This window comes from Oncorhynchus kisutch, linkage group LG3 (assembly GCF_002021735.2).
Source record: "Oncorhynchus kisutch isolate 150728-3 linkage group LG3, Okis_V2, whole genome shotgun sequence".
NCBI classification, from domain to species: Eukaryota; Metazoa; Chordata; class Actinopteri; order Salmoniformes; family Salmonidae; genus Oncorhynchus; species Oncorhynchus kisutch.
The window spans coordinates 39,633,894-39,652,066 of NC_034176.2; the positions used below are offsets into that span (position 1 = coordinate 39,633,894).

At 49.8% G+C, this 18,173-nt stretch overlaps 1 protein-coding gene across 4 annotated transcripts in view; it reads right to left on the minus strand.

Moving 5' to 3' along the window:
- LOC109882678 (aminopeptidase O) overlaps window positions 1–18,173 on the minus strand; it is a 97,719-nt gene that overhangs the window by 51,006 nt on the left and 28,540 nt on the right. For all 4 annotated transcript variants that reach the window (XR_004205653.1, XR_004205652.1, XM_031805918.1 and 1 more), the window contains exons 3-6: window positions 6,354–6,456; window positions 6,084–6,191; window positions 5,377–5,420; window positions 4,419–4,479 (exon numbers count right to left, since the gene is read on the minus strand). Coding sequence is in view for 2 of the 4 variants with exons in the window: in XM_031805918.1 (XP_031661778.1) it covers window positions 4,419–4,479; window positions 5,377–5,420; window positions 6,084–6,191; window positions 6,354–6,449 (309 nt within the window). In the remaining 2 variants the exon portion in view is untranslated. The remainder of the gene's footprint in view (window positions 1–4,418; window positions 4,480–5,376; window positions 5,421–6,083; window positions 6,192–6,353; window positions 6,457–18,173) is intronic.

An 18,173-nucleotide genomic window follows, 5' to 3' on the forward strand; every position in this document is an offset into this window, starting at 1 on the left:
CCTCTTCAACATATATATCAACGAATTGGCAAAGGCACTAGAACAGTCTGCAGCACCCGGCCTCACCCTACTAGAATCTGAAGCCAAATGTCTACTGTTTGCTGATGATCTGGTGCTTCTGTCCCCAACCAAGGAGGGCCTACAGCAGCACCTACATCTTCTGCACAGATTCTGTCAGACCTGGGCCCTGACAGTAAATCTCAGTAAGACAAAAAAATTGTGTTCCAAAAAAGGTCCAGTTGCCAGGACCATAAATACAAATTCCATCTAGACACCACTGCCCCTAGAGAAAACAAAAAAATATATACATACCTCGGCCTAAACATCAGCGCCACAGGTAACTTCCACAAAGCTGTGAACTATCTGAGAGACAGGGCAAGAAGGGCCTTCTACACCATCAAAAGGAACATAAAATTTGACATACCAATTAGGATCTGGCTAAAATACTTGAATCAGTTATAAAACCCATTGCCCTTTAGGGTTGTGAGGTCTGGGGCCTGCTCACAAACACCAAATTGAGACTGCACACAGGGTTCGGCAAAAAATATCCTCTGTGTACAACATAAAATACCAAATAGTGCACGCAGAGCAGATTTAGGCCGATACACGCTAATTATCAAAATCCAGAAAACAAACTGTTAAATTCTACAACCACCTAAAAGGAAGCGATTCCCAAACCTTGCATAACAAAGCCATCACCTACAAGAGATGAACCTGGAGAAGAGTCCCCTAAGCAAGCTGGTCCTGAGACCAGACCCCAGAGAATACCTGACCACTGTGACTGACCCAAAATGAAGGAAAGCTTTGACTATGTATAGACTCAGTGAGCAGAGCCTTGCTATTGAGAGAGGCCGCCGTAGGCAGACCTGGCTCTCAAGAGAAGACAGGCTTTGTTAACACTGCCCACAAAATGAAGTGGAAACTGAGATGCACTTCCTAACCTCCGACCAAATGTATGACCATATTAGAGACACATATTTTGCTCAGATTACACAGACCCCACAAAGAATAAAAAAACGAATCCAATTTTTATAAACTCCCATATCTATTGAGTGAAATACCACAATGTGCCATCAAAGCAGCAATATTTGTAACATGTTGCCACAAGAAAAGGGCAACCAGTGAAGAACACTGGGGGGGAGGAGAGAGAAACAGAGAGAGTCAGATAGAGTGACAGACAGCCGTGGTATATTGGCCATATATCACAAACCCCCGAGGTGCCTTATTGCTATTATAAACTGGTTACCAGCATAATTAAAACATTTTGTCTAATTTACCATGTCTGTCAGCCAATCAGCATTCAGGGGATTCAAACCACCCAGTTTATAAGCAATATGGCCCGAGGAGCTGGGGTATATGGCCAATATACCATGGCTAATGGTTGTTGTTACGCACGACGCAACGCGGAGTGCCTGGATACAGCCCTTAGCCGTGGTATATTGGCCATATATCACAAACCCCCGAGGTGCCTTATTGCTATTATAAACTGGTCACCAACGTAATTAGAGCAGTAAAAATAAATGTCTTGTCATATCCGTGGTATACCACGGCTGTCAGCCATTCAGGGCTCGAACCACCCAGTTTATAATACATTTTGAACCGATAATAATCTAATATTTTAAACATTGTTTCTCTTGAAACTTTTTGTGTTTGTAATGTTTGTTTTGTTGAATTAAATGTAGTTATTTTTTGTCGTTGTTGTTAAGTTGTTTTACTTGCTTTGTAAATATGTTTCCAATGCCAATAAAGCCCATTTGAATTGAATAGAATAGTGTAGAATGTAGTTGAGGCAGTAAAGTGCCATTGTGTTGAAGGATATCAGACATAGCATTGCATAGCAAGGCTTTTGCACACACACATGCACGCACACACACACAAACACGCAAACACACGCAAACACACACACATGCACGCACGCAAACACACACACAAACACACACACACACACACACACACACACAGGGAAAGGAACTGAGTTACACAGGGAAATGAGTTGGCCCTCAACCCCTTCATCGCATTATAGGCCCCACTTGTAAAAGGACTCCAAGTGCTCAAAGAAACACACTCTTTGAGGTTGTAGAGATGGACGCTAAAAGCCCAAACACACACATACATACTAGACATTTAAGCGCTGTGTAGTCAGCCTTATTGTACAAAATGGCTGCTGTGCATAAATCAGGTAGAATGGGTGTGTTCCTGAAAATAGCCAGTGTAATGAAAAAGTAGCCATCTATGGAGGTGCTATGACTTGCCACCCGCAGTTGTTTTTCCAAACAAATTCACATTTGGTGGCATTTGATTTGAGTTAGTAGTCAGGTATTTGACTGTCAGCTGGCGCTTACGGAAAACACAATACTAAACATTGGATGAGGGCAGTTGCCTTTCCCGTCACACACGGGGTTGCAAAACGTCCAGAAATCCTTTTCAGAGGATTTAAGGACTTCCTGTTTATTTCCTCCTGATTCCAGGAATATTCCAACTGGGATTTCTGGGAAACGTGAATTTTGGGAAAGTTTCCTGCAATTTTTGCAACCCTAAACAGGGGAAATATAAACACAACGCATCGGATAAGACAAGTCCTTCCAATGCTCTGGTGACTGGAGGGCCCTTATTGAAATTTGATTTGAAGTGTCATGACCCACCCTAGATTCATCATCCCCAAACCGCCTGCTTACTCATACTTAACAACGGTCTAAAATAGAACGCTGTTCAGTTCCCATTCCATTTGGCCTTTCTGGGATGTGTGTGGATGTCATTGTTTATTATTAGGCCTCTAAACAGCTTCCTGACATTTTCTATTTCCAGCCATGTTCAAGTTCAACGCAATATTAACCTTCGGATAATGGATCAAGACAAGGAAGGATAAAAGGGCGGTATCTAAAAGGGTCTGACTGGATCCAAGTGCCGCCGCTGTTACTGACACATCAAACCGTCACTCATTACGAGGTAGCGGATGATGACATCATCCCAGTGAATATTCCAGGAGGTGAAGGTTGGTAGACAGCGGAACGCCACAAAGGTAATTAAGATCAGTGACCATAGGGATTACAGGAGGAGTAGTCGCTGATTGATTGTGAGGTAGTCGTGGGAGTAGGAGGGCTGTGACTAGCAGGCAGCTGAGATGTTTCAAGATTTAAATGGTGCCTGTGCACTAGGACCTCCTAACGAAGAGAGAAACATAGCACCATTTCATATCCACCAGTGTTATTGCAAGAGAAATGAGTCGTGTGACTCTGCTGATAGAGCAACATACTTTATATGAACACCAGAAGTAGAAAGAGAGTGAGAGGGAGAGCGAGAAAGAGGGAGAGATAAAAAGAGGGAGAGAAAGAGAGAGACAGAGAGAGCCCCAGGACAGCAACACAATTAGACCCAACCAAATCATGAGGAAAAAAAATATCATTACTTTACACATTGGAAAGAATTAACAAAAAAACAGAGCAAACTAGAATGCTATTTGGCCCTAAACAGAGAGTACACAGCTGCAGAATACCTGACCACCGTGACTGACCCAAATTGAAGGAAAGCTTTGACTATGTACCCTCAGTGAGCATAGCCTTGCTATTGAGAAACCTGGCTCTCAAGAGTAGACAGGTTATGTGCACACTGCCCACAAAATGAGGTGGAAACAGAGCTGCACTTCCTAACCTCCCGCCAAATGTATGACCATATTAGAGAGACATATTTCCCTCAGATTACACAAATCCACAAAGAATTAAAAAACAAACCCAATTTTGATAAACTCTCATATCTACTGGGTGAAATACCAGTGTGCCATTACTGCAGCAATATTTGTGACCTGTAACCACAAGAAAAGAGCAACCAGTGAAGAACAAAACCATTGTAAATACAACCCGTATTAATTTCCCTGTTGTACTTCTATTACTATTTGCACATCGTTACAACACTTTATATAGACATAATACGACGTAATATAATATTTGAACTTCTGTGAGTGTAATGTTTACTGTTCATTTTTGTTGTTTATTTAACTTTGGTTTTTTATCTATTCCACTTGCTTTGGCAATGTTAACATATGTTTCCCATGCCACTCAAGCCCTTGAATTGAGAGAGAGATAGAGCGGGTGTGTGTGTGTGTGTGTGTGTGTGTGTGTGTGTGTGTGTGTGTGTGTGTGTGTGTGCGTGCTAGCGTGTGTGCTCTCAATTTCAAACCTTGTGCATCACATGTTCAGTAATGTTGTATTGGTATTGCACACGACCACAATGTTTTTAATGTAATGAAAAGACATAGTTGTTAAGCTTGAACTGGTGTCTGACTGGTGTTCCTGTCTGCCAACTCTCTGTCTTGTAATAATACAAAAAGGGGAACAGCTCCACAGTCCAACCTCCACATCAATATAGTTGGCCCTTTCTGGCCAGTATAACTGCATACAGTACGTTCCAACCACGCAGCTTACCTTAGGAACTCCTGGTCGATCCAGCCAGTCTGCATAAATAGCTTCAAGGGTTAGGCCTTGTCTGGAACACAATGGCAGAACATAATTATTATTGTTAATGTAACCACTGTGATTACCTAAGACACGATGATAGAACATCATCCTGGGAAAATAGTTACCGTAATGCCGAAAATGTTTCGTGCAACACCTTCAAATACAGATGTCGGATCTTAATTTGACCCCTACAACAAAACGCCCATTAATTACAATCCACATAATAATTCAAATGTCCTATTGCTGCAGGATTAGTTTCCTGCTGTGGAAAACTGGCTCAAATTAAGATCCCACATCTGTAGTAGAAAGGGGAAATTCAGGCACAAACCCAACTGCCCACATTCACACACACACACACACACACACACACACACACACACACACACACACACACACACACAAGTTTCCTAAGCCTGTCTCCAGTCTCTTTCAGTCCGTGGTGTTTACAGTCAGACGCAGCAGACACAAATATTGACCGACCCTAACTCTCCCTCCAACTCTCACTTTAATTTAATCAATCTGCTCTGGACACAGGCTACAGCACAGGCAGGGAGAAGACACCGCTCTGAGAGGAGGGAGGGAGAAGGGAGGAGGCTAGAGGAGGGAGGAGGGAGAAGGGAGGGAGAAGGGAGGAGGCTAGAGGAGGGAGGAGGGAGAAGGGAGGAGGGGGGGAGGGAGTGGAGAAGACAGAAAGAGAGTGAGATAAAGGGAGGGACAGATCATTTGTAATGAGGGAGAGGCAACGCGAGAGAGACTGACTAGAGAGGAGAGAGACGATAAATGAAGGAGGAGAGAAAGCGAGGGAGTGAGATGAGTAGAGAGGAAAGAGATAGCAGAGAGTGAGAAAGCGGTCGTCTTTTCACAGTAAACATTAATGGATCTGGGTTTACAATTGTCAGTTTATGAATGACTAATATCCACTTACCGCTCCATGTCAGGAAAGGTCTCCAGCAGCATTTGCAAGAAATCCTGAACCAAAACATCAATGATTAATTGCATGTAGTTCAGTGCATGTATTTAACAGTGTGTATGTATGTATGTATGTATGTATAGTATGTCTGTGTGTGTGTGTTTGTGTGTGTGTGTGTGTGTATAATGATTAGTTCTCTTAGAATAACTCTGTGCCTGTGAACCTAGGTCACTGCTTTGTGTCTGAACGTGTTTATGAAACATTCATTAATGAATGGGGCCCCGGGGCCTCTACTGCAGGCACCAAGGGCCAGGTGTGGTGGCTTACATATACACACACACACACGAACACAACCACACACACACACATGCACACACACGTGCACAAACACACACACAAAAGAACACGCACATGACCAGGTGTGAACGCTCACAGCCATAAGGTCCTGGCAGGACCAACAACTCTTGACAGGTAAGGCACTCGGATCAACATTTACATAGAGAGAGAGTGTTTCAAACGCTGACTGCTTTATCCCTTTCAATACCACCTCAACCAACACCTTAATGGTTTCGGTGCAGCAGAATGCATGTCTGCATTAACGAGTAACCATTGACAACTTGTGTGAGAGAGTTGACTCCAAGATTTAGGTTAACAGCCTTTCTCTTAGTGGTAGATCAGTTTTCCATGTGAAATGGACTTTGTAATAACACAGTAGCACCTACCTGAGAGAGAATCAGTTGTCCATGGTATTTCTTTATAAAGAGTCTGAAGAAGTGGAGGAAGTATTCAAGTCCTACTTTACTGGCCAGGAACCTGAGGAGGAAGTAGCCCTGGAAGAGAAAAAACACACACAAACCGTATCCATCAGAGCAGGAGGGAACATCAAACACCAAACAAATACAAAACCTAAAGAGATGGGAGACGGACACCTCCAGTATTTGATAAGCTACTGTCACACTGGTCCTACTGCATGTTGTGTTCTTTCTCCGTACCTTGAGGTAGTGGACTTGCATGAAGGTTTTCTCAGGGTTGAGTGCATGCTTGACCAGGGACGACCCAGACTCACTGACCTGGCCTGTACTCTCCATGTTGGGCCTGCACACAGACAGTCAGACAGACAGTCAGACAGGACAGACAGCCAAACAGGACAGTCAGTCATACAGGACAGACAGTCAGACAGGAGAGTCAGTCAGACAGGAGAGTCAGTCAGACATGACAGTCAGACAGGACAGACAGTCAGACAGGACAGTCAGACAGACAGACAGGACAGGACAGACATACAGTCAGACAGGACAGTCAGTCAGACAGAATAGACAGTCAGACATGACAGACAGTCATACAGGAGAGTCAGACGGGACAGTCAGACAGACAGGACAGTCAGTGGTACACTACTTGCCCTGCTCCTATTTTTTTCAACAGAAATGACTATGGTATGACCTTTTTGAAATGTAAAGTGGGCTCCTTTTCCAATAGATGAGGAAGTTAAAAGGAATAATCCACCCGTGTAACCTCTCTCATTGGTCCTGTACATTAAACAGGCTGCCATTGTCCTAAAGGCAGGCCACAAATCACATCCAGATTTATAATGGCATTCTATAGTGTTTATACGACCTCACCACGCTACGCTTTGACTTTACTGCCTATGACTCACTGAGCTCTGCCTTCATGAGAACACACACACGCTCGCATGCACATGCACGCACACAGAAGACACACACACACGCTCGCATGCACATGCACGCACACAGAAGACACACACACACAAAACAATGAAACACACACACACCTCACATGAAAAAATACTTCAGTTTTCTATAGAATACTACAGTACTTACTATAGAATTCTATAGCAGACTGTAGTATACTGTAGAATACAATACTACACACTGTAGTATCCCTTGATCATGTATAGTCCTTACTGTAGAATACTATAATAAATCCTATACTACAGTCTGCAAAAACACTTCAGTGCTCATCAATGTACACAAAAGCACTGTTTTTTAAAACTATAAGTAATTTGCATATCCTGCCCCTTTCCCTCCCCCATATACAAATATGTGCCACCCCTAAGTGAGAAACATACATGCCAAGTATAGACCATTAAATTTGATTCCCTACAGGTTATAGAAGGAGCAGAATCTCTGAACTATCCGGTCAGATCCCAGTTCTATACCTCTTACATGTTCAAAGATAATAAAACAAAAACACTATAGTAAATACTACAGTATTGTCTGCAAAAACACAACAGTAAATACTATAGTATAACACTGTCCACAAAAACACTACATTATTTATACAATAGTAAACTGTAAATACTACAGCATACTAAAGTCCGCAAAAACACTACAGTTTAACTATAGTAATACTACAGTATTAATACTATAATAAACTATAGTATTTTTCAATTCACACACAAAAGCAATACAACCAACAAAGTGATTCCCGTGCTCTGTCTGACTCAGGATGTGATGATAGTTCCAGTTCAAATGTATTGATGGTTTAGAGAAGATTAACTCGGGCTGCCAATACGGAACCCTTGAAGGATCAGTCTGCTTCCGTCGATACACAGGCAGGGCAGGCGGCCTGGCTAGCTGATCAATACACTCCTCATCACTGGCCCATTCTCTCAGCACCCTCCGACTGAGGGAGCACGAGGCGCGGCTACAGACAGGGTGAAAGGCGCACTCACTCACTCACACACTCACACACATTCCTCATGACAACACACTGTAGATCTCTGCACATTGCAAAGAGGTAACACACACACACACAGCGCTCGTCATGACAACACTGGGTATCTGTGTAATTGATCTACTGAGGTTGTTTTTCTCCTCTCAGCCATCTGGCCGATTGTTTGTGATTGTTTCCGGTTACACAGGCCTGGTCAGCTACCCGATTTACCCTTCTTCCACCAGCAGCTAATGGAGTATAAACTGCATTAGGGTGAGCGTGATGGGAGGGGATGAGATTGGAGGAGAGGAAATGACAGTAGTGTTTGGTCCGCTCAGAGTGGACCACAGAGGAAAATCATCAGCTTCCTGGAATTCACCGGAAACCTCTTCTTAGTACACTCTGTATGTATGTGTGTGTGTGCGTGTGTGCGCGTGTGTGTCACTTGAACCTCCTGAGTTCTGTCCTCTCTTGACGTTTCCCTGTGGAGATGGCAGAAGCTGAAGAAATCGATTTCAGATCCAGTACATGACTAGGATCTGCTCAGGACACAGTTAACCGCTAATTGAAAAACATCAACGTTACAGTAATTATATTAATCACATCGAACAAAATGACGTCGTTATATGTGATTGCACTACCTGGAAGAATCTCTTTGTGAAAGATAACCAAAACTAGCAAAGGTTGGTTTAACCATGAGAGATTTCCCATAGCCAGACATGCAGTAGACATGGTTGACATAACTGACGACTCTAAGTTACTACAGACTCCTCCCCTGTTGGCCAGGTAATACAAAGTCAAGATTGGTTAGAACAAGTCATAACACCCTATAGGTTGTTCAAGTTGTGTGTGCGTATGCTGAAATCAGTTGTTTTTATGTGATGCCGGCGCTCCAGTCCGCCACACTAGTCGACCGATCAACTCCAGCGTAAATGGTGGAGTTGAGTTTAGTCGGGCTAATGTGTGTACTACTGTAGCAGTGAAATGACTGTATACTGTTTGTCAACTGGTGGGTCGCGGGTTTTGAATGGGTCCCGATTGTAAAACAAAACATTTTTTATTTATTACGTTTATTTATCACCCACTTTTTCTCCCCAATGTCGATCTTGTCTCATCGCTGCAAGGGCTCGGGGGGGCGAAGGTCGAGTCACGTGTCCTCCGAAACATGACCCGCCAAACCGTGGTTCTTAACAAGCCAAGTAAAGCCCCCCAGCGAAACCCTCCCCTAACCTGGACGATGCTGGGCCTTCCGATGCTGGGCCTTCCTTCCGATCACGGCTGCTTGTGACACAGCCTGGGTCTGTAGTGACGCATCTAGCACTGAGATGCAGTGCCTTAGTCCGCTGTGACACAGCCTGGGTCTGTAGTGACGCCTCTAGCACTGAGATGCAGTGCCTTAGACCGATGTGACACCGCCTGGGTCTGTAGTGACACCTCTAGCACTGAGATGCAGTGCCTTAGACCGCTGTGACACCGCCTGGGTCTGTAGTGACGCCTCTAGCACTGAGATGCAGTGCCTTAGACCGATGTGACACCGCCTGGGTCTGTAGTGACGCCTCTAGCACTGAGATGCAGTGCCTTAGTCCGCTGTGACACAGCCTGGGTCTGTAGTGACGCCTCTAGCACTGAAATGCAGTGCCTTAGACCGCTGTGACCCAGCCTGGGACTGTAGTGACGCCTCTAGCACTGAGATGCAGTGCCTTAGACCGATGTGACACAGCCTGGGTCTGTAGTGACGCCTCTAGCACTGAGATGCAGTGCCTTAGACCGATGTGACACAGCCTGGGTCTGTAGTGAAGCCTCTATCACTGAGATGCAGTGCCTTAGACCACTGTGACACAGCCTGGGTCTGTAGTGAAGCCTCTAGCACTGAGATGCAGTGCCTTAGACCGCTGTGACACAGCCTGGGTCTGTAGTGAAGCCTCTAGCACTGAGATGCAGTGCCTTAGACCGCTGTGACACAGCCTGGGTCTGTAGTGACGCCTCTAGCACTGAGATGCAGTGCCTTAGACCGATGTGACACAGCCTGGGTCTGTAGTGAAGCCTCTAGCACTGAGATGCAGTGCCTTAGACTGATGTGACACCGCCTGGGTCTGTAGTGACACGTCTAGCACTGAGATGCAGTGCCTTAGACCGCTGTGACACAGCCTGGGACTGTAGTGACGCCTCTAGCACTGAGATGCAGTGCCTTAGACCGATGTGACACAGCCTGGGTCTGTAGTGACGCCTCTAGCACTGAGATGCAGTGCCTTAGACCGATGTGACACAGCCTGGGTCTGTAGTGAAGCCTCTAGCACTGAGATGCAGTGCCTTAGACCGCTGTGACACCGCCTGGGTCTGTAGTGACGCTTCTAGCACTGAGATGCAGTGCCTTAGACCGCTGTGACACCGCCTGGGTCTGTAGTGAAGCCTCTAGCACTGAGATGCAGTGCCTTAGACCACTGTGACACAGCCTGGGTCTGTAGTGACGCCTCTAGCACTGAGATGCAGTGCCTTAGACCGATGTGACACCGCCTGGGTCTGTAGTGACGCCTCTAGCACTGAGATGCAGTGCCTTAGTCCGCTGTGACACATCCTGGGTCTGTAGTGACGCCTCTAGCACTGAGATGCAGTGCCTTAGACCGCTGTGACACAGCCTGGGTCTGTAGTGAAGCCTCTAGCACTGAGATGCAGTGCCTTAGACCGATGTGACACAGCCTGGGACTGTAGTGACGCCTCTAGCACTGAGATGCAGTGCCTTAGACCGATGTGACACAGCCTGGGTCTGTAGTGACGCCTCTAGCACTGAGATGCAGTGCCTTAGACCGATGTGACACAGCCTGGGTCTGTAGTGAAGCCTCTAGCACTGAGATGCAGTGCCTTAGACCGATGTGACACCGCCTGGGTCTGTAGTGACGCTTCTAGCACTGAGATGCAGTGCCTTAGACCGCTGTGACACCGCCTGGGTCTGTAGTGAAGCCTCTAGCACTGAGATGCAGTGCCTTAGACCGATGTGACACAGCCTGGGTCTGTAGTGACGCCTCTAGCACTGAGATGCAGTGCCTTAGACCGATGTGACACCGCCTGGGTCTGTAGTGACGCCTCTAGCACTGAGATGCAGTGCCTTAGACCGATGTGACACAGCCTGGGACTGTAGTGACGCCTCTAGCACTGAGATGCAGTGCCTTAGACCGATGTGACACAGCCTGGGTCTGTAGTGACGCCTCTAGCACTGAGATGCAGTGCCTTAGACCGATGTGACACAGCCTGGGTCTGTAGTGAAGCCTCTAGCACTGAGATGCAGTGCCTTAGACCGATGTGACACCGCCTGGGTCTGTAGTGACGCTTCTAGCACTGAGATGCAGTGCCTTAGACCGCTGTGACACCGCCTGGGTCTGTAGTGAAGCCTCTAGCACTGAGATGCAGTGCCTTAGACCACTGTGACACAGCCTGGGTCTGTAGTGACGCCTCTAGCACTGAGATGCAGTGCCTTAGACCGATGTGACACCGCCTGGGTCTGTAGTGACGCCTCTAGCACTGAGATGCAGTGCCTTAGACCGATGTGACACCGCCTGGGTCTGTAGTGACGCCTCTAGCACTGAGATGCAGTGCCTTAGTCCACTGTGACACAGCCTGGGTCTGTAGTGACGCCTCTAGCACTGAGATGCAGTGCCTTAGACCGCTGTGAAACAGCCTGGGACTGTAGTGACGCCTCTAGCACTGAGATGCAGTGCCTTAGACCGATGTGACACAGCCTGGGTCTGTAGTGAAGCCTCTAGCACTGAGATGCAGTGTCTTAGACCACTGTGACACAGCCTGGGTCTGTAGTGACGCCTCTAGCACTGAGATGCAGTGCCTTAGACCGATGTGACACCGCCTGGGTCTGTAGTGACACCTCTAGCACTGAGATGCAGTGCCTTAGACCGCTGTGACACCGCCTGGGTCTGTAGTGACGCCTCTAGCACTGAGATGCAGTGCCTTAGACCGATGTGACACCGCCTGGGTCTGTAGTGACGCTTCTAGCACTGAGATGCAGTGCCTTAGACCGCTGTGACACCGCCTGGGTCTGTAGTGAAGCCTCTAGCATTGAGATGCAGTGCCTTAGACCACTGTGACACAGCCTGGGTCTGTAGTGACGCCTCTAGCACTGAGATGCAGTGCCTTAGACCGCTGTGACACCGCCTGGGTCTGTAGTGACACCTCTAGCACTGAGATGCAGTGCCTTAGACCGCTGTGACACCGCCTGGGTCTGTAGTGACGCCTCTAGCACTGAGATGCAGTGCCTTAGACCGATGTGACACCGCCTGAGTCTGTAGTGACGCCTCTAGCACTGAGATGCAGTGCCTTAGTCCACTGTGACACCGCCTGGGTCTGTAGTGACGCCTCTAGCACTGAGATGCAGTGCCTTAGACCGCTGTGACACAGCCTGGGTCTGTAGTGACGCCTCTAGCACTGAGATGCAGTGCCTTAGACCGCTGTGACACAGCCTGGGTCTGTAGTGAAGCCTCTAGCACTGAGATGCAGTGCCTTAGACCACTGTGACACAGCCTGGGTCTGTAGTGACGCCTCTAGCACTGAGATGCAGTGCCTTAGACCGATGTGACACCGCCTGGGTCTGTAGTGACACCTCTAGCACTGAGATGCAGTGCCTTAGACCGCTGTGACACCGCCTGGGTCTGTAGTGACGCCTCTAGCACTGAGATGCAGTGCCTTAGACCGCTGTGACACAGCCTTGGTCTGTAGTGACGCCTCTAGCACTGAGATGCAGTGCCTTAGACCGCTGTGACACCGCCTGGGTCTGTAGTGACGCCTCTAGCACTGAGATGCAGTGCCTTAGTCCGCTGTGACACCGCCTGGGTCTGTAGTGACGCCTCTAGCACTGAGATGCAGTGCCTTAGACCGATGTGACACCGCCTGGGTCTGTAGTGACGCCTCTAGCACTGAGATGCAGTGCCTTAGTCCACTGTGACACAGCCTGGGTCTGTAGTGACGCCTCTAGCACTGAGATGCAGTGCCTTAGACCGCTGTGAAACAGCCTGGGACTGTAGTGACGCCTCTAGCACTGAGATGCAGTGCCTTAGACCGATGTGACACAGCCTGGGTCTGTAGTGAAGCCTCTAGCACTGAGATGCAGTGTCTTAGACCACTGTGACACAGCCTGGGTCTGTAGTGACGCCTCTAGCACTGAGATGCAGTGCCTTAGACCGCTGTGACACCGCCTGGGTCTGTAGTGACACCTCTAGCACTGAGATGCAGTGCCTTAGACCGCTGTGACACCGCCTGGGTCTGTAGTGACGCCTCTAGCACTGAGATGCAGTGCCTTAGACCGATGTGACACCGCCTGAGTCTGTAGTGACGCCTCTAGCACTGAGATGCAGTGCCTTAGTCCACTGTGACACCGCCTGGGTCTGTAGTGACGCCTCTAGCACTGAGATGCAGTGCCTTAGACCGCTGTGACACAGCCTGGGTCTGTAGTGACGCCTCTAGCACTGAGATGCAGTGCCTTAGACCGCTGTGACACAGCCTGGGTCTGTAGTGAAGCCTCTAGCACTGAGATGCAGTGCCTTAGACCACTGTGACACAGCCTGGGTCTGTAGTGACGCCTCTAGCACTGAGATGCAGTGCCTTAGACCGATGTGACACAGCCTGGGTCTGTAGTGAAGCCTCTAGCACTGAGATGCAGTGCCTTAGACCGCTGTGACACCGCCTGGGTCTGTAGTGACGCCTCTAGCACTGAGATGCAGTGCCTTAGACCGATGTGACACCGCCTGGGTCTGTAGTGACACCTCTAGCACTGAGATGCAGTGCCTTAGACCGCTGTGACACCGCCTGGGTCTGTAGTGACGCCTCTAGCACTGAGATGCAGTGCCTTAGACCGCTGTGACACAGCCTTGGTCTGTAGTGACGCCTCTAGCACTGAGATGCAGTGCCTTAGACCGCTGTGACACCGCCTGGGTCTGTAGTGACGCCTCTAGCACTGAGATGCAGTGCCTTAGTCCGCTGTGACACAGCCTGGGTCTGTAGTGACGCCTCTAGCACTGAGATGCAGTGCCTTAGACCGCTGTGAAACAGCCTGGGACTGTAGTGACGCCTCTAGCACTGAGATGCAGTGCCTTAGACCGATGTGACACAGCCTGGGTCTGTAGTGAAGCCTCTAGCACTGAGATGCAGTGTCTTAGACCACTGTGACACAGCCTGGGTCTGTAGTGACGCCTCTAGCACTGAGATGCAGTGCCTTAGACCGCTGTGACACCGCCTGGGTCTGTAGTGACACCTCTAGCACTGAGATGCAGTGCCTTAGACCGCTGTGACACCGCCTGGGTCTGTAGTGACGCCTCTAGCACTGAGATGCAGTGCCTTAGACCGATGTGACACCGCCTGAGTCTGTAGTGACGCCTCTAGCACTGAGATGCAGTGCCTTAGTCCACTGTGACACCGCCTGGGTCTGTAGTGACGCCTCTAGCACTGAGATGCAGTGCCTTAGACCGCTGTGACACAGCCTGGGTCTGTAGTGACGCCTCTAGCACTGAGATGCAGTGCCTTAGACCGCTGTGACACAGCCTGGGTCTGTAGTGAAGCCTCTAGCACTGAGATGCAGTGCCTTAGACCACTGTGACACAGCCTGGGTCTGTAGTGACGCCTCTAGCACTGAGATGCAGTGCCTTAGACCGATGTGACACAGCCTGGGTCTGTAGTGAAGCCTCTAGCACTGAGATGCAGTGCCTTAGACCGCTGTGACACCGCCTGGGTCTGTAGTGACGCCTCTAGCACTGAGATGCAGTGCCTTAGACCGATGTGACACCGCCTGGGTCTGTAGTGACACCTCTAGCACTGAGATGCAGTGCCTTAGACCGCTGTGACACCGCCTGGGTCTGTAGTGACGCCTCTAGCACTGAGATGCAGTGCCTTAGACCGCTGTGACACAGCCTTGGTCTGTAGTGACGCCTCTAGCACTGAGATGCAGTGCCTTAGACCGCTGTGACACCGCCTGGGTCTGTAGTGACGCCTCTAGCACTGAGATGCAGTGCCTTAGTCCGCTGTGACACCGCCTGGGTCTGTAGTGACGCCTCTAGCACTGAGATGCAGTGCCTTAGACCGATGTGACACCGCCTGGGTCTGTAGTGACGCCTCTAGCACTGAGATGCAGTGCCTTAGTCCACTGTGACACAGCCTGGGTCTGTAGTGACGCTTCTAGCACTGAGATGCAGTGCCTTAGACCGCTGTGACACCGCCTGGGTCTGTAGTGAAGCCTCTAGCATTGAGATGCAGTGCCTTAGACCACTGTGACACAGCCTGGGTCTGTAGTGACGCCTCTAGCACTGAGATGCAGTGCCTTAGACCGCTGTGACACCGCCTGGGTCTGTAGTGACACCTCTAGCACTGAGATGCAGTGCCTTAGACCGCTGTGACACCGCCTGGGTCTGTAGTGACGCCTCTAGCACTGAGATGCAGTGCCTTAGACCGATGTGACACCGCCTGAGTCTGTAGTGACGCCTCTAGCACTGAGATGCAGTGCCTTAGTCCACTGTGACACCGCCTGGGTCTGTAGTGACGCCTCTAGCACTGAGATGCAGTGCCTTAGACCGCTGTGACACAGCCTGGGTCTGTAGTGACGCCTCTAGCACTGAGATGCAGTGCCTTAGACCGCTGTGACACAGCCTGGGTCTGTAGTGAAGCCTCTAGCACTGAGATGCAGTGCCTTAGACCACTGTGACACAGCCTGGGTCTGTAGTGACGCCTCTAGCACTGAGATGCAGTGCCTTAGACCGATGTGACACAGCCTGGGTCTGTAGTGAAGCCTCTAGCACTGAGATGCAGTGCCTTAGACCGCTGTGACACCGCCTGGGTCTGTAGTGACGCCTCTAGCACTGAGATGCAGTGCCTTAGACCGATGTGACACCGCCTGGGTCTGTAGTGACACCTCTAGCACTGAGATGCAGTGCCTTAGACCGCTGTGACACCGCCTGGGTCTGTAGTGACGCCTCTAGCACTGAGATGCAGTGCCTTAGACCGCTGTGACACAGCCTTGGTCTGTAGTGACGCTTCTAGCACTGAGATGCAGTGCCTTAGACCGCTGTGACACCGCCTGGGTCTGTAGTGACGCCTCTAGCACTGAGATGCAGTGCCTTAGTCCGCTGTGACACCGCCTGGGTCTGTAGTGACGCCTCTAGCACTGAGATGCAGTGCCTTAGACCGATGTGACACCGCCTGGGTCTGTAGTGACGCCTCTAGCACTGAGATGCAGTGCCTTAGTCCACTGTGACACAGCCTGGGTCTGTAGTGACGCCTCTAGCACTGAGATGCAGTGCCTTAGACCGCTGTGAAACAGCCTGGGACTGTAGTGACGCCTCTAGCACTGAGATGCAGTGCCTTAGACCGATGTGACACAGCCTGGGTCTGTAGTGAAGCCTCTAGCACTGAGATGCAGTGTCTTAGACCACTGTGACACAGCCTGGGTCTGTAGTGACGCCTCTAGCACTGAGATGCAGTGCCTTAGACCGATGTGACACCGCCTGGGTCTGTAGTGACACCTCTAGCACTGAGATGCAGTGCCTTAGACCGCTGTGACACCGCCTGGGTCTGTAGTGACGCCTCTAGCACTGAGATGCAGTGCCTTAGACCGATGTGACACCGCCTGGGTCTGTAGTGACGCTTCTAGCACTGAGATGCAGTGCCTTAGACCGCTGTGACACCGCCTGGGTCTGTAGTGAAGCCTCTAGCATTGAGATGCAGTGCCTTAGACCACTGTGACACAGCCTGGGTCTGTAGTGACGCCTCTAGCACTGAGATGCAGTGCCTTAGACCGCTGTGACACCGCCTGGGTCTGTAGTGACACCTCTAGCACTGAGATGCAGTGCCTTAGACCGCTGTGACACCGCCTGGGTCTGTAGTGATGCCTCTAGCACTGAGATGCAGTGCCTTAGACCGATGTGACACCGCCTGAGTCTGTAGTGACGCCTCTAGCACTGAGATGCAGTGCCTTAGTCCACTGTGACACCGCCTGGGTCTGTAGTGACGCCTCTAGCACTGAGATGCAGTGCCTTAGACCGCTGTGACACAGCCTGGGTCTGTAGTGACGCCTCTAGCACTGAGATGCAGTGCCTTAGACCGCTGTGACACAGCCTGGGTCTGTAGTGAAGCCTCTAGCACTGAGATGCAGTGCCTTAGACCACTGTGACACAGCCTGGGTCTGTAGTGACGCCTCTAGCACTGAGATGCAGTGCCTTAGACCGATGTGACACAGCCTGGGTCTGTAGTGAAGCCTCTAGCACTGAGATGCAGTGCCTTAGACCGCTGTGACACCGCCTGGGTCTGTAGTGACGCCTCTAGCACTGAGATGCAGTGCCTTAGACCGATGTGACACCGCCTGGGTCTGTAGTGACACCTCTAGCACTGAGATGCAGTGCCTTAGACCGCTGTGACACCGCCTGGGTCTGTAGTGACGCCTCTAGCACTGAGATGCAGTGCCTTAGACCGCTGTGACACAGCCTTGGTCTGTAGTGACGCCTCTAGCACTGAGATGCAGTGCCTTAGACCGCTGTGACACCGCCTGGGTCTGTAGTGAAGCCTCTAGCACTGAGATGCAGTGCCTTAGACCGCTGTGACACCGCCTGGGTCTGTAGTGACGCCTCTAGCACTGAGATGCAGTGCCTTAGACCGATGTGACACCGCCTGGGTCTGTAGTGACGCTTCTAGCACTGAGATGCAGTGCCTTAGACCGCTGTGACACCGCCTGGGTCTGTAGTGAAGCCTCTAGCATTGAGATGCAGTGCCTTAGACCACTGTGACACAGCCTGGGTCTGTAGTGACGCCTCTAGCACTGAGATGCAGTGCCTTAGACCGCTGTGACACCGCCTGGGTCTGTAGTGACACCTCTAGCACTGAGATGCAGTGCCTTAGACCGCTGTGACACCGCCTGGGTCTGTAGTGATGCCTCTAGCACTGAGATGCAGTGCCTTAGACCGATGTGACACCGCCTGAGTCTGTAGTGACGCCTCTAGCACTGAGATGCAGTGCCTTAGTCCACTGTGACACCGCCTGGGTCTGTAGTGACGCCTCTAGCACTGAGATGCAGTGCCTTAGACCGCTGTGACACAGCCTGGGTCTGTAGTGACGCCTCTAGCACTGAGATGCAGTGCCTTAGACCGCTGTGACACAGCCTG